Here is a 15,782-nt window from a genome sequence, read left to right on the forward strand (position 1 = left end):
GCATGTACTACACTGTAATGCCTCTCATAAACACATCATTTATGGTAAGATTTCTTGCAAATAAACCTTATAAGTAAATGAATACTTTTTTATATATAAATAAAAACATAGGCTTCCTTGTCTCCTTCCATGAGTCTATAAATTCCCTGAGAATAAAAATTTTCTTATTCACTTTTGTTTCCAAAATGCCTCTCTCTATATATTACCCAAAGCCAACATCCAACATTTGTTTACTAGACAAACACTAGAGGCTTTCACATTAGAGTCTGAAAGAAATCAAGCATATCTATTATTTCCATTGGTTTTTAATATAAAATTGGAGGTATTGGCCAATGTAATTTTTAAAAAGAAAGCAATTACAGACAGAATAATTGGAAAGAGGAAGAACTATTGTCAAATGATACAATTACACACATAAAATTTAAAAACCGCTAATGAAGAAACTACTAAAACACTAAGAAAATTTGACAAAACAGATTTATATCATCAACATACACAAATCAGTGGCCTTCATATATTATAAACAAAAGCTAGTTAGGACACAAAATGGAAGGCAGCATTTATAATTACAAATAAAAGCATACCTATATTAATTAAATAAGTAAATAAACCAAATGCCTAGTCAAACTTAACAAGAAATGTCCAAACCTTTATGAGAAAAAATAAAAAAACTCTCCTAAAAGACACAAGAGTAGATTTGAACAATGAAAAGGTATGCTGTTCTTGTATAGAAAAAAAGTTAATATTGTGAATCGCTATCAAAATCCCACTGACATTTTTTTGAAGAAATAGAAAAATCCAACCTAAAATTCATATTGAATCTCAAGGGACCCTGACGTCCAAAGCAATCCTGATAAAGAAGGTATACAAGCGTATGGTAATCAAAACACTATTGTACTGGCATAAAGACAGACATTAGAATGGATTAGAATAGGGTGTCCAAAATAAACCCTCACATATATGGTCAAATGATTTTTTTAACAAGGGTTCCAAGATGATTCAATGGGGAAAAGATGGTCTTTTCAAGAAATGGCACTAGGAAAACTGGAATGTCCACATGCAAAAATATGTAGCTGGACCTTCACCTAACACCATATATAAAAATTAACTCAAAATGGATCCATGGCTTAAGTATAAGATCCAAAACTATAAAACTCTTGGAAGAAAAAATGGGCAAAATCTTCACACTGGATCTGACAATGATCCCAGCTTTGAGCCTGGAATGTCTACTTACACCAGAAGCAATGGAGATACCAAACACTTTCCGAGACTTGTTAAAAAAAAGGCTTGGAATCTAACTTAAAATGGCTCTCACTAAAATAATAATAATAATAATAATAATAATAATAATAATAATAAAATATTAAAGGCTCCCAGTAGTCAAAAGTGGGATCTTTTGGCTATCAATAAAAGTAATTTTAATGGATTTAAATGCATTGTATATGCTTAAATCTATAACCTTATAGTGATTAAAAAAAAAAAAAAACTCATTGGTCACCTGGGAGAACGCTAGGGAGACTATTTTTTAAATTGGTAAATAATAGAAGCATTTATTGTTTGCCTTTTCTATACAAACTGTATTTTTTTAAGTTTATTTTGAGAGAGACAGAGAGAGCAAGCAGGGTAGGGGCAGAGAGAGGGAGCGAGCAAACCCCTAACAGGCTCCACACTGTCAGTGTGCAGAGGTCTGAGCCACCCAGGTACACAAACTGTATTTTAGATAATAGTTAATGAAGACAGTTTCTCTGTAAAGAAGCATTCCTATTAATAAATGAGAGCTAATAATAGGATAAGAATATTACCATTTATGAAACCCTAATGGAAAAGAAATGGAGTAAAGCAATGAGCTTATCAGTACCTATAAAAAGAAAGAATCTGACCGCATTTGTTTGCATGGGACAATGTATCACCTGTGAAAGGATCTTGCTGAAACAACTGAACTTGAATAAGATCAAGACCCTGGTTCTAACTATTTTACAAGATAGAGATGGGACGGTTGGTTAAACCTTGCACAGAAATACAAGCAACCAAATCCAGACTGTGGAAAACTTTATAGGGCACACAACACGGCTTCTTCAGCACATCAATTACAAGGGGAAAAAAAAAAACGGCAGGAAAAAAAAGGCGGGGGTGGGGCAGTGAAGGGAATAGGAAGAACTAGAAATTTAAAAAGATGTAAAAGATTTAAACCAATTACAATATACGGATCTTATCTGGTTCCTGTTTTGAATTAACAAACTGAAAAATACGATGTATCAGATAACTGGAGGATTTTCAACAACTGACTGGATATTTGAAGATGTTGAGAAATTACTGCTTTTAAAAGTATTATAATGGGATTGTAGTTATATTTTCAAAAATTTGTTACTCTTAAGGCAGAAGTTGCCAAACTTTGGCATGTGTTATAAGTACTGGAGGGCTTTCTAAAACACATATATCTGGACCCCAAGCCCTGAAATTCTCATTCAGTGGGTCTGGGGTAGGTCTCAAGAATTCACATTCCTAACATGTTTCTAGGTGATGCTGAGGTTTCTGGCCCAGGGACCACACTTTGAAAACCACTGCTTTATAGATACATGCTAAAAAAAAAATGTGGATGAAATAATAGCCCATCTGTGGTTTATTTACTTCATTTCTGGTGGCAGGTGATGTGGGTATAAATAAAACAAGCATTTCAGTTGATAATTACAGCCTGGTGACGAGTATATGGAATTCTATTATACTATCCTTACCACATGTGCCTGTGTTTGAAGTGTTCTATAATTGCAAGTTAAAATGTAAAGAAAATATAAATGTTTATATTTATAAATATATATGTTTATATTTGTAAATATAAATAAAATACTCAAATGATTAATGCTAATACTTATTATATTGACTTCAGGTATAAAAATCACATGTTAAATTTATTAATTTGGAAATACTTTTTTTTCAATTCTACATTTCTTGAGAAATCCTGTCAAGCTTTTTATATCCATCTTTCTCATGATTGTATTTATTATCACTAGCATCTCTTTTTGAGCCATTTAACAGCTTTCTAGAACACATCAACACCTTGGTCTCAAATGTTGAAGAAACAGAACTTTTCAAATCTGCATTAGATGCTGTCTCTGCAGATTTCCTCTCAAGCCCCAGCTATGCATTGCACAATATGAAGACAATTCGTTGTGTTCACTTGTCTTGGAGGAGGGTGTTCATGGATTCCACAATATAACCACTTTATTTATTTTTAATTTTTTAATGTTTATTTATTTTAGAGACAGAGAGAGAGAGCACAAGCAGGGGAGAGGTGGAGAGAGAGAGGAAGACACAGAATCTGAAACAGGCTCCAGGCTCTGAGCTGTCAGCACAGAGCCCTATGCTGGTTTCAAACTCTGGAACAGCGAGAGGTCATGACCTGAGCTGAAGTCAAAGACGTTCAACCGACTGAGGCACCCAGGCTCCCCATCACAATATAACCACTTTAAAATAGTTTTTTTAATAATCAATATTTTTTAAAAGTCTTGTTTACACTCCCCACACCCCAAGAAGAATTACTAAATCTGTGTTAATGGTTTTAAGTTTATTTATTTTGAGAGAGAGTGAGAGACAGAGAGAGAGAGAGGGAGAGAATGAGTGGGGTAGCAGCAGAGCGAGAGGGAGAAAGAATCCCAAAATGGGATTCAGTCTCATGGTCATTAGATCATGACCTGAGCCAAACTCAAGAGTCAGACGATCAACTGACGGAGCCACCCAGGCGCCCCTAAATCTGTGTTAAACTTCTGTGCTTCATTTGTAACAATTCTTCTAGGTAAAGGTCACAATACTGGTGTTATGCCCCAAATCCACTGTGTGTTAGCCACAAGCACTATTTTGTGATTCAAAGTAAAACAAATGAGAGAAACCTGTAGAACTGGAGATTTTACAGATATTCTGGCAACCCTTGAAGTCAGAAACATGGTAATTCTTCATCAACATCTTCCTTGTTATCTTCTTTGACACTTTGTGGATACAATGTTTGGAAAAACAACAGCCCCCGGGTGATTGATGTCAGCAAAGGGAGAAGTCTGAAGCCAGGCACACGCCACAGGGCCTGAACAGGCCATCGTCACCTTTCTCACACTGTGTTTCTCTATTTGTTCTTCAAATTTGGCACTGTTCTTAAATGCTGGGAGTCAGCGGGCTACCAGACTGTTCTGGCCCACACAGAGCTCTCACTCTATTGAGACACACAGCAAATAACAAATCAAGGTTTAGAATTTACAAATTGTTTACAATACATTATAATACTCATTCCTCACAGCAGTCCTGGGAGTAGAATATAATTTCCTCTTTCCATAGGAGAGGCTATAAAATTTAGTCTGTGGACATCTAGGCTAAAAGATCTGTGATGGCAAGAGGCATACCTGCCTTGTTCACCTGTATCTGTAGTGAAGATAAAGGCACTCAATAAACTGTGGTGTTTAAATGAGGAAAGGGACACCTTGACTCCATTGGAATGGTGAAGTATTGATAAATGCTCCTTCAGAACCCTACAGTATAGGGGCACCTGGGTGGCACAGTCAGTTAAGTATCTGCCTTTGGTTCAGGTCACGATCTCATGGTTCATGAGTTTAAGCCCAGCCTTGGGCTCTGTGCTGACAGCTCAGAGCTTGGAGCCTGCTTCAGATCCCGTGTCTCCTGTTCTCTCTGCCCCTCCCCTGCTCACTTGCTCATTCTCTCTCTCTCTTTAAAAAATAAATAAACATTAAAAAAAAATTTTTTTAAAGAATCCTGCAATATAGAAGTGCATCAATGCTCAGAGGCAGAAAAATATTTGTATGTGGCTGAAAATAGAAATGTTTTATATTACAAATAATTTCCAAAGAAACATACTGTTCTAAGAAAATGTTCTAGGGACGCCTGGGTGGCTCAGTTGTGTAAGCATCCAACTTCAGCTCAGGTCATGATCTTGTGGTCTGTGAATTTGAGCCCCTCATCGAGCTCTGTGCTGACAACTCAGAGCCTGGAGCCTGCTTTGGATCCTGTCTCCCTCTCTCTGCCTCTCCCCCACTCATGCTCTGTCTCTCAAAAATGAATAAATGTTTTTAAAAAATTAAAGAAAGAAAAAGAAAAAGTTCTAGGAAACACCTGAAATACCTAACCAAACATTTTATAGGATGAAACTGCTCTGTGGACTGAATGTGGAATCTCTCTCCTCCTGGGGTAGTGGGGGAAATGTAGGGTTCAAATCTTATCTGCACAATTTACTAGGGGGTAAATTTTGAACAATTCCTTTTTTTTTTTACCTTTATTTATTTATTTTGAGAGAGAGAGAGAGAAAATGCTCATGCATACATGCCAGCAAGGGAGGGGCAGAGAGTGGGGGGGAGAGAGAATCCCAAGCAGGCACGATGCTGTCAGCACAGAGCCCAATACAGGGCTCGATCTCACAAACCATGAGAACATAACCTGAGCTGAAAACAAGAGTCTGATGCTTAACTGTCTGAGCAACCTAGGCTCCACAATGTCATTATTTTTTATGCCTATTCTAGAACTCTCTACCACTCCTGCTCACTCTTCCCACTTTAAAGAGCCTCTTTAAAATGCTTCACGACTATAAAGCACCTACAGGTTGCTATCCATACTGACTGGTTATTCAACACGACTATCAACTGAATACAGACATTCAGCTTTCAGTGAATCCTTCTGATAATGTCTCCTTTCAATTACCTGACATCAAAAATAATCATGTGTCTCAATTTATTCCCAAGATTTTATTTTTATCTGGTATGACACGGTAACAGATATAATGACAACTGCCTTTCAGAGAATAGTTTCTTACATTTCCCACACAAAGGCGGCATGCCACATATCATAGGAACACATGAGGAAGGACCAAGCTCTGTCAGGAGGCAGAAGTGAGGGGACAGCACAGGCTACAGTCTTTATACAGGTTTCCACAGGAAAGGCAACGCAGCGTAGGGTAAACAGCTTAGGACAGGCTAGCATGAATAATTCCAGCAGATTTTGAGCATAGGGGTGGTCCCTAGTTATCCAGTATCTGGACTGGGTTGGTTTGGGGCAGGGGAAATATTTGCTTCGTGAGAAATTCATGAACCCTGGGAAGGGCAGTCTCTTTCAGCCAGCAAGGCTACCTGAGATGTCAAAACGTCATAAAATATAGACAATAAAAAACATGAGTAATACACCTACACCATGGCAAGAGCGAATGGTACTTCATCACTCACCTTTGTTCCATCATTTATCCTATTGTAAACTTTATGAACGTTGCTTTTGGGATATAATATTCTGGGCTTTTGAATCTCTTCTGTTCCATTCCTGACAAAACTCACAATTGCCTTTGCTGTTCTTCCTCAATCTGTTAATTAACACAGTCTAAAGGAGTGGCTGGCTGGCTCCGTCATAGAGCATGGGACTCTTAATCTCAGGGTTGTAAGTTCAAGCCCCACGTTGGGTGTGGAGCTTAATACACACACACACACACACACACACACACACACACACACACACACATACACACACATACACACCCACACAGCCTAAGGATACCTTTATCTCTAATAAGAACCCTATATTTGCCTATAAATGCCTTATGATATACCTATTTTTCCTTTGTCGCAGATACGTTCTTTCTTGCACAAATGAAACGGCACTGTTTTACTGTTAATATATTTGTCAAATGTATGAATTGCATAATGCTGAGATTGATGTTGAGACAAGCATTCTTTGGGGACTCATTGATTCAGTCACTCTATGGACTGAAGTCACTTAGAACTGGGAATGTGTTTTAAGAGATTGTTTCCTCGTTCATATTCTCCCTTCTTTCTTCTTTCTCTTTTCCTCTCTCCTTCTGATCCTTACTACCATTTGTCTTTGTTTCTTTAAGATTCCCATCCAGGAAAATGCCCATTGTATCTCAGTACCAACTGGAGACCAGTCCCTATCCTATATCCATGGCCTCCCCAGGAGAAACCTCAGAGACTGGTCTTTGGAACAGATGGCAAGGGACAGCTCTGACCAACCTAAAGTACGTATACTAAGACTTGCCTTGTTTTCTATTGTGGATGAAGGGTATTATTTGTTGCCTGTAGACTTTGATGTGCAGCAGATAATGAGACAGTCTGAGAGGGATGCTAGAGGCCATATGATGAAGCTTCCAAGAACCTCCTTGGTGAGCTTACAGGCAAACCTTGATTGTCTCAACTGAACTTCTCATCTTTCTTCCACCTTCTTCCTCTGGAGACAATGGGTCTCTAAAACTTGGCATTCTAAATTCTCTTATAATTTAAAAAGTTATTTTGTAGAAGACGGATGATATACCTTCAGTAGCCTTCTCACAGAGTATGCACTCTAAAATGATTTTCTTCTTTTCTTCTTCGGAAGGCAACAGTCCCGAGGTATTGCAAACTAATAAATATGCCCAGAATGAATACCTACCTCCAGCTGTTACCAGCTTGCACTGTTCTAGATGAGGCCTGAAAGTGGGTGCTCTGATATCAGCCCCACTAGGCTTCTGCTTCTTTGCATTGGCCGTCACTTCTCATTTTAGAGCTGTGTTAATTGATTGTTGCTGTTGCTCTTGTGTCAGGATTTTGGCCAGAGGCCAAGTGGAACAACAAGAGAAGACGCTTTTCTTCTTGCCCTGGTCAGAAGAGAACTCAGCTCGCGCCCTTTGAGTTCTGGCTTACTAAAAAAGCTTCAGAAAGAGCTGAAGATCCTGGATCCTATCTCTTCAGGATTTCTTCTCCAGTCTCAGCTAAGCCACCTTTTCTTAAGACAGGAAGTCCCTCTACAGTTACCAATAGTCAAGATCCTTTGCCAGAGATTTTCTAAGAGGGGCTCTCCAGAAATGGTACAGCCATGTTGCTATTCTAAGCATGGGTTCCTTTTGTTTATTTTACTTGTACGCACCAGAGTAGTAGAATTAAAATTTTAGTTTCTCTTTTTTTTTCTTAAAAATAACCTTTACTATTGATTCCTAAGACACAAAGCTTACTTGTATTCATATGTGGAAATTTCTAGTCAGAAGAAACCAGAATAGAAAATGGATTAAGTCTCTTAGCTCTATTTAATTTCTTTTTAAAAGACTGCTGTTCCTGACTTTCATTATCTGCCCTTAGCACTATTGGGTTACAGATTCAGGAAAATGGGCTCACTTGAGTCAACTTACATGTTGGTCAGTCTGTAGGCTCTGAGATGAGAATGGAGAATTTGACTAGGATGTATCATTGTAGAGAGTTCCCTAAAGAGTTAGAGGTTGGAGGTATACTTGAAATACAATTCACCACCATTTGACTAATTGGGAAGCTGAGATCCAGAGTGGGGAAAGGAAATTGCTTAGTGTACTCAGAGAATTAATGGTGGACCCAAAGCAGAGATTAAGGCTCCCCAGTGACAAGTCCAGCGTTCTTGCTCTGAACACTGCACTTCCCAAGCTCACATTTATGGGTAGATACAAAGCATAGTCCAAGTGTAACCAGGGTGCTAGAGGAATATATCCTACAATAGAAAAAGCAATAGCAATGGGTAAATCATGAGTGAGCATGTGTAGAAAACCAGGCTAAAACAAACCTCATAGGGGTAATCTGGGAATTTAGTAATATAATAAGTGCAAATTACCTGGTCGCATGCTTAGCGTTTAGTAGGTATTCAAACAAATGTTAGTTCTCTCTCCTGCCCATTTCTAACCAACTAACCAACTATAATTAGTTGTATATTGATGAGAAGTATTTAGCAATACAGTGTCAACTTAGTATAGCCACTGTGAATCTTCAATTCAATCAAATTCTCTGGCCTGAGATTGATTTTATGTCAGAACCTTATATAGCTTCCCTCCCCCACGGTTATCCCCCAACTGCCCTGGAGTTGTATGTCCACCAGAGTCCGTAGGATGTCATCCAGACCAGCAATGGAAATGGACAACATTATTTCAGTCCTTTCCCATGTTTAAAAAGAAAAAAAGGACTGGGGGGGGGGGTGGTCTTGAGATTTTTCACTTAGCTTAATAAGACCTTGTCCTCAAATAATCCAAACATATCTGCTAGATATATCTAAATACAAGCAAATGCTATATATATAATAAATATATGAGATGTGAGAGAGCAGCTAGAGGCTAGGTTATGCTGTAGTAACAAACAGCCCCAAAATTTCAGTGGCTCAAAACAACAAAAGTTTACTTCTCACTTACACTTCCCTAATAGGTAAGGCACAGTTTTGCCATTATCTTAGCTCCCAAACCCACATGGATGAGGTAGCAACTCTGGAGTATTTTTGGACGTGCTGGCAGAGGGGGATAAAAAGAGAGCTATGGAGGGGCTCGTGTGAGCAGTTTAATCCTCAACCAGAAGGAGCACATGTCACTTCTGCTCACAACTCATCGGCCAGAATTGTTCCCATAGCCCTACCGAACCACAAGGCAATCAGGAAGGGGGGATAGTAGGAATATTTGCTTTTCAAAAGCACTAATAATTATTATACTATATGTTTAAGGCTGTTTTAGAAACTTTTAATGGTAAAAAAAAATTCCAAATACCCTCTACCTCAACAGGCATTTCCCTTATGGGCATTTATTTCCCTTATATGTACATTAAATGACAGCATTCTTTTTCATATTGGATTTTCAGGTGAGCTATGGAAAACTCTTCTGGTTTTTAAAAGCTGCAGCTTCAGATGACCCCCAGCAAAGCCAAAGAGTTGTGGGCAGCAACTGGAACAAGAGTCAGAGTTATCACGATCATGGCCAAGGGTACTTTCCTTCTTTTCTTGGGCATAGTGTTCCTAGATTTCTAGAGCTGGCAGTGACATCAGAGGCCATTCACCTGAAAAGCTCACCCAAGGTAGAATCACCATGCCCTTCACCAACACTGGGCTTATGCTGATCATTTCCTCTCTCTGGTACAAAAGCCAGTACAGAAAGTTATTTGCAACAATTACATAGTTTCTTGAGATCAAGCATGTGTCTTTTTTTATGAGGTTGCCATGTGAAAAGGAAAACCCTCATTATGAAGTAAGGAATGACTGTATACTGGCACAGAGCTCCAGTCTCTAAGGTATGATTCCAGAAACACGCTTCATGAGTGAACTCCTGGTTTACGGGCACTAGCAAAGAAAGGTTTCAGGTACAAGAATCAATAATCCCCTCATATAATCTCAAAGGAAAGAGATGACACAAAGTAAAAACAGGATGTGAGGAATATCATTAGAGATGAGGCACAATAAAGCATGAGAGTCTCTGTGTTCTCCAAGAAAGTTGACAAAGTGCAGTAGTTAGGAACATAGCCTCCATTACCTAAAGCCTGGGCTCAATTCCTGTTTCTGCCATTTAATGGCTATGTAACCTGAGGACAGTCAGCTACCCTCTCTGTGCTTCCATTCTCCAAGTGTGAAATAGAAACCATAAGAGATTTCCCTTCACTTCATAGATTTATAATGGTAAGTCAATCAAGGCAAAGTTCTCAAAAACAGTATCCGATACATAGTAAATGCTATAGAAGAGTGTTTTTACTTTTTTTTTAAACTATCCTACCAGAAGATACTCTTTCCATTACAAATAATGAGACACAGTGATTAAGAGCCATGATATTGGAATTTATCACTTCACTCTAGGGAACTAGAGTTTCCTGTAAAAATGTCCCTGGGCCAAATGTTAGACTTGATTCCTTTCTACAGTGCGCCATTTTCATGCCCTTTTGACATTCGTTGAATACCAGATGCTTGCCAGGCACACCTAGCTGTGCACAGTGAATTCAGAGGTTGGCAAGGCCCATTCTTTCCCTCAAGGGCTCAAGTTGCAAAGAAAGTGACACTGCCATGTGGGTCTATGAGTCAAATATCTGGGAGCAACTGTGCTATGGAGAGCCATAAAGCCCCCAGAATTTTTTTAAGTAGGTTTATTTTTGTGAGAGAGAGAGAGAGAGAGTGGGAGAAGGGGAGAGAGAGAATGAGAGAGAGAGAGAAAGAGAGAGAGTCCCAAGCAGACTCTGCACTGTCAGTGAAGAACCCAATGCAGGGCTCTAATTCACAAACCGTGAGATCATAATCTGAGCAGAAATCAAGAGTCAGACACTTAACCCACTGAGCCACGTAGGCGCCTGTAGCCACAGAAATTTTTAATAATCAGCAACCACACTTCATAAAACACAGACCATGAGATTTGGGCCCAGAGAGGCGGTGAGCTATGCACTAAAACACATGGTTACCCATTGGCAGGTACGGGTACTATGGGTCCTGGACAGGAAGGCTTTCCTGAGCCCTGGACCAGGTTGTATCTCTTTGTGGTATGGCCCCACAGTCCTTTCCTTGCCTAACAGTTGTGATACTTGTAACTATGTACTTGACATTTGAGGTTAGTGATAATAGCGTGTGCCCTAGCCAACTCCGTGTTGAGCATAGTTCCTGGCACGTGGAAGATGCTCAACGAGTAATTTTTTTAATGTAATTGGCACCCTAATTATCCACTTGCAGGGACATCTGGATATCTACTCTGTAAAAGAGGTGCACAGAGAGATCATTTTGAACTCATCAGAGAAGGTGCTGCTTTACACAAACCAGACAGCATGTTTGTGGAAGTGCAGAACTGATGGCCCGTAATGAATCCAGGCTCTTTGTTAATCAATGTGCTGCTCAGGAAAAGGCTCTCCCTCGTTCTGTCAGGGAGAGCCTTTAATGGGGCAGCTCTGTGATGTTTAAAAAGCCTCCAGCATCACCTGTGGCAACAACAGTGGCAATGGCTCTCCTTACCTAAGTTGGACCAGATGAAACACACTCTTGCAGCAGGTTTCCTAAGAAACCCCACCAGCTGAAACAAATGGGTTCCATACAACTCCTGCCCATTTAGCAATTGGTGTTCAGAGTCAGGGGCCAAAGCCTCATGAATTCCTACCCCCAGGAAATGGCATTGCAAGAAAAGGAACGAGGAAGGAAAATTTGCGATTCAAATCTGGGACAGATACATCTGATTGGCAAGGCCTGGGTCATGTGCTCTATCAGCAAAGAGAGACTAGTAAACCAAATAGCTAGCATTTTCCTCGGCTGGAGTGAGAGGCAGACTCCTGAGCTAGAGAACTCTCTGAACAAAGGAAGGAGGGTGAAGAAACTACGTGACCAAAACAAAGACAAACAGCCACCCCTTCCTGTACCAAGCTTTTGGAAAATATTAGCTATTAGGCCAAAGCCCGAGTAAGAGTCACAGAGCAAAAGAAGGTGCAATATGACCTTTAGTAAAAGTTAAATACATGCATATAAAAAGAATCGATTCCAAGTGCTGCACAAGATCCCCAGGAAATAGTAAGAAACAAAACAGAGTTGATCCACATCTGATGGAGCAGTCTAATAGGGAAGCCAGACACGAGGCAATGACCAAAGAAATAAAGATGTGAATGCAACACGAGGGAGATTTATTAAGGAAAAGAACAAGGAATTATAAAAGAGCTGATCAAGCACAGGGTGCTGGAGCACCACTGAGAGCCAACTGGGAGCACCACTTCCCAGATACTCATTCAGTGACGTCGGGTTGGTAGCTTGAAGTCAGCCATGGTGGGAGCACTTGCACCGTAAAAATTAGTAATGCTAACAGATTAGGGCCTTATCTTGGAGAGCAGGTTGTTAAACTTTACTGGCATACCACTGAAAGGAGGCTGATTTATAGGAGTGGAGATTGAGGGATGTCACAGAATGTCCCTGTAGGGAAGTGGCACTTGACGTTGAGACGGTGGAAATTAGGAAAAGCTCCACTGCCGAGAAGACAGTTCAGACGGATCCGGAAGGAACATCATGTGAATCCTAAATGAGTAAAAATCTCACTAGTTAAATCAAATAAGTAAACGACTGTAACACTTTATCGCCCTGTGGTTTTTCACCTATTATTTAAAGTAACAATAGTCAGTGAGATAAACCATCTTAATAATTATAAACATTTGCAAAATCATTATTACCAAAACTTTTCTGGGTTTTCCAGATACAAATTGCAAAGTCAAGGATAACAGAGGAAGTTCACTCGATTCAAGATTTCCTTCTAAATAGGTTCCCCGGTTACAGGGATCTGGCAGGATCTGATTTGCTTTGCTTGTGGCAATGAACGGTTGGGAAATTTGATTTCCCATCAATAATTATCTGGGCCTAAGAGAAGTAAGATCAGGCAGCTAGAGTAAACTACTGTGGTCACTTCCAATTTTTTCTCTCAACTGGAAAAAAGAGTTAGAGATTAGGTTACAAAGTTTGATTTATGTTCTAGTTGAATTGGTTGGTGCCTCATGGAGAAGAGACTCTAGTGGTCAGGAGAATGGAATCGATTGGAATGAATGTAGGAAATCTTCATGCTCAGATGCCATGACCAGGTTACTGAGATTTAGAAGACCTTTCTGGGTGGGTTCTCTGGTTCCACAGTGTAAGTCAGGGGTGAGAGATCTGGTATGAAAACATAGAACGGCTTTGGGTAGATCATCTTTTCATAGCATTTCCCCTGCCCCTCCAAACAGTACTGCTCATCAGGATGCCAGCCCACAGTCAGAAGTGAGCAAGAGCCTGTCAGAGATCTTGATGGCACTAAGGACAACTAATGGGAAACTCAACATAGAGAACCTCAGTCGGAATTTTCAAAAAGAAGATCGCTCGTTCTCTGGCTCCCTGCCCCTACCCAAGGTAACCAAAACTAGAGTTCAGATGTGTTGATCTCCAAAGGCTGCCTCAGGGCATTGGGTCTATAAGAAAGCATAGTTATGATCTGTGTTCTGCCTGTGGATCACATTATACACTTGTTTTCTGTGCCTGAGAGGAGAAAAAAAAAAGACGACGACGACAAAAAGGAATTATGGAATGTGCAGAATCGGTCCAGGAATTACTTACACTGGGACACGTTTTATGTTAATAATAGAAAATATGAGGGGCGCCTGGGTGGCTCAGTCAGTTAAGTGTCTGGCTTCACCTCAGGTCATGATCTCACAGTTCGTGAGTTCGAGCCCCGTGTCAGGCTCTGTGCTGACAGCTCAGAGCCTGGAGCCTGCTTTGGATTCTGTGTGTGTGTCTCTCTCTCTGTCTCTCCCCAACTCGTGTTCTGTCTCTCTCTCTCAAAAATAAGTAAACGTTAAAAAATTTTTAAAAAAATAATAGAAAATATGACAACACCCAAGTAACATTTCACGATGGAAAATAAATATTTTTCCAAGGCCAAATATTCATTTCTCACACCCTGTACCAGTTTCCAGTGACATCAGCATGTGGTATCTCATGCTTTAGGAACACCAAAGTTTAGGAACTAGTGTGATTTATTGCTGATAGAGACTGGTCTGCTGTTTGGGAACATTAATTAACAGTGCAGATGTGTCTTATGGAAGAAGATCCAGAACCATATTAACTCAAGTATTGTCTTCAGCAAAACAAACCCTAGGCATGAGGCTACCTCAGATACAGGGCAAATAATAATTATGAGTATTACTACCATTCCATTAGCAACAACTTGTCACCACCAAGCTTTATTGAGTTCTTACTAAGTGCCAACCACTGCACTAAATGCTTTAGTTACACCATTTTAATTTAACATTTACAGATGACTACAAAATCCAGATAGATGTTATAATACCCGTTTAATGAAAAATACTGAGTCTCAGAGAGGTCAACTGAATCATCCAAGGACTACAGCTAGCAAGCTATAGAGCCAGGGTTCAAAGTACAGAAGAGTAGAGGGATATTGAGGGCCAAAATCGGAACTCTATTAGGCAAAAGGTATCTGGAATCATCCATTAAGTCTGTGATACAAGACTTAGAGTTCCAGGGGAATAAAGGGATTGGAAATTAGTTAGGGGGGAGGGGGGAGGAAAAAGAAAATGCTATAGTAAAGATTAGAAAATGCCTTTCATCTAGGCAAACAGGTTAGAAATGAGAAAGAATTTAAAAGAACGTGTGATGTTTACTAAGGAAGCAAGGACACAATATAATGACAGTGGACACTTATCCCAGGACAGAAGCAGATTTCTCTATGCTTTCATTTATACAGTCAACTAATCATGCAAAGGCAAAGGTCATAGTAGGGTGTAATTGTGTGTGTACGTATGTGAATATGACACATGCAAGCATGTGTCACTAGAAAGAGAGAGAGAGAGAACACTACCAGAGATTCCACACAACATAAATAGCTTTCACTACGTTCATCAGATCAGTAAGAAACAGCAATTCTCTGTTAGATTGGAAATTACATAACACCATCAATGAAGCTTGAAGGTTCTCAGATAATACTTGGAGAATAAAACATAAATAACTTGGGAATCAAAATAAGTTTTCTTAAACTCTTTGAGTCTTTAGATTTTTCCACTGGAAAAACTGGGTTTGAAATATCTATCTCCTGCATCTATTGTGAGGATTCAGCAAGATAAGTATGTGAAGGTACTTAGCACGCTAATACATGAGGCACTCCGTAAATACTAGTTTCCTTTTCTTCTAATTAAACAAAAAAATTCAGTGTTTGGTTAAATTATTACTCAAAACAGCCCAAGGAAGGGGAATCTTTCCCAGGGTCAAGTGATGGCCACATTGAGTACTGGTTCTTAGAGCTGGTCCTGAAAGCTTAAATTTGTGGTTCATATCCAAGGAAATGGGGCACATTTTCCTTGAAGCTGGTCTGCCTCTCTTCAGCCATCTGGCATCTCTTAAGACATCTGGAACTCACTCAAAGTATATTACAGTCTGGGAGGCATATAAAATAGAATTCTGTTTCCCCAGAACGTGAGACAAATTGAGGCCCAAGGGACATTGGATACAAAAAAACAGCAGCAGCTGTGCCCCAACATTCATGCTTTTAGACACAGGAC

At 39.6% G+C, this 15,782-nt stretch overlaps 1 protein-coding gene across 2 annotated transcripts in view; it reads left to right on the forward strand.

Moving 5' to 3' along the window:
• CUNH1orf87 (chromosome unknown C1orf87 homolog) overlaps positions 1-15,782 on the forward strand; it is a 78,942-nt gene that overhangs the window by 24,990 nt on the left and 38,170 nt on the right. For both annotated transcript variants that reach the window (XM_019449094.2, XM_019449095.2), the window contains exons 4-7: positions 6,869-7,009; positions 7,571-7,834; positions 9,606-9,727; positions 13,458-13,620. In XM_019449094.2, the coding sequence (XP_019304639.2) occupies positions 6,869-7,009; positions 7,571-7,834; positions 9,606-9,727; positions 13,458-13,620 (690 nt within the window). The remainder of the gene's footprint in view (positions 1-6,868; positions 7,010-7,570; positions 7,835-9,605; positions 9,728-13,457; positions 13,621-15,782) is intronic.

Source organism: Panthera pardus, unplaced genomic scaffold, assembly GCF_024362965.1.
Source record: "Panthera pardus isolate Hobbes unplaced genomic scaffold, ASM2436296v1 HiC_scaffold_11, whole genome shotgun sequence".
NCBI classification, from domain to species: domain Eukaryota; kingdom Metazoa; phylum Chordata; class Mammalia; order Carnivora; family Felidae; genus Panthera; species Panthera pardus.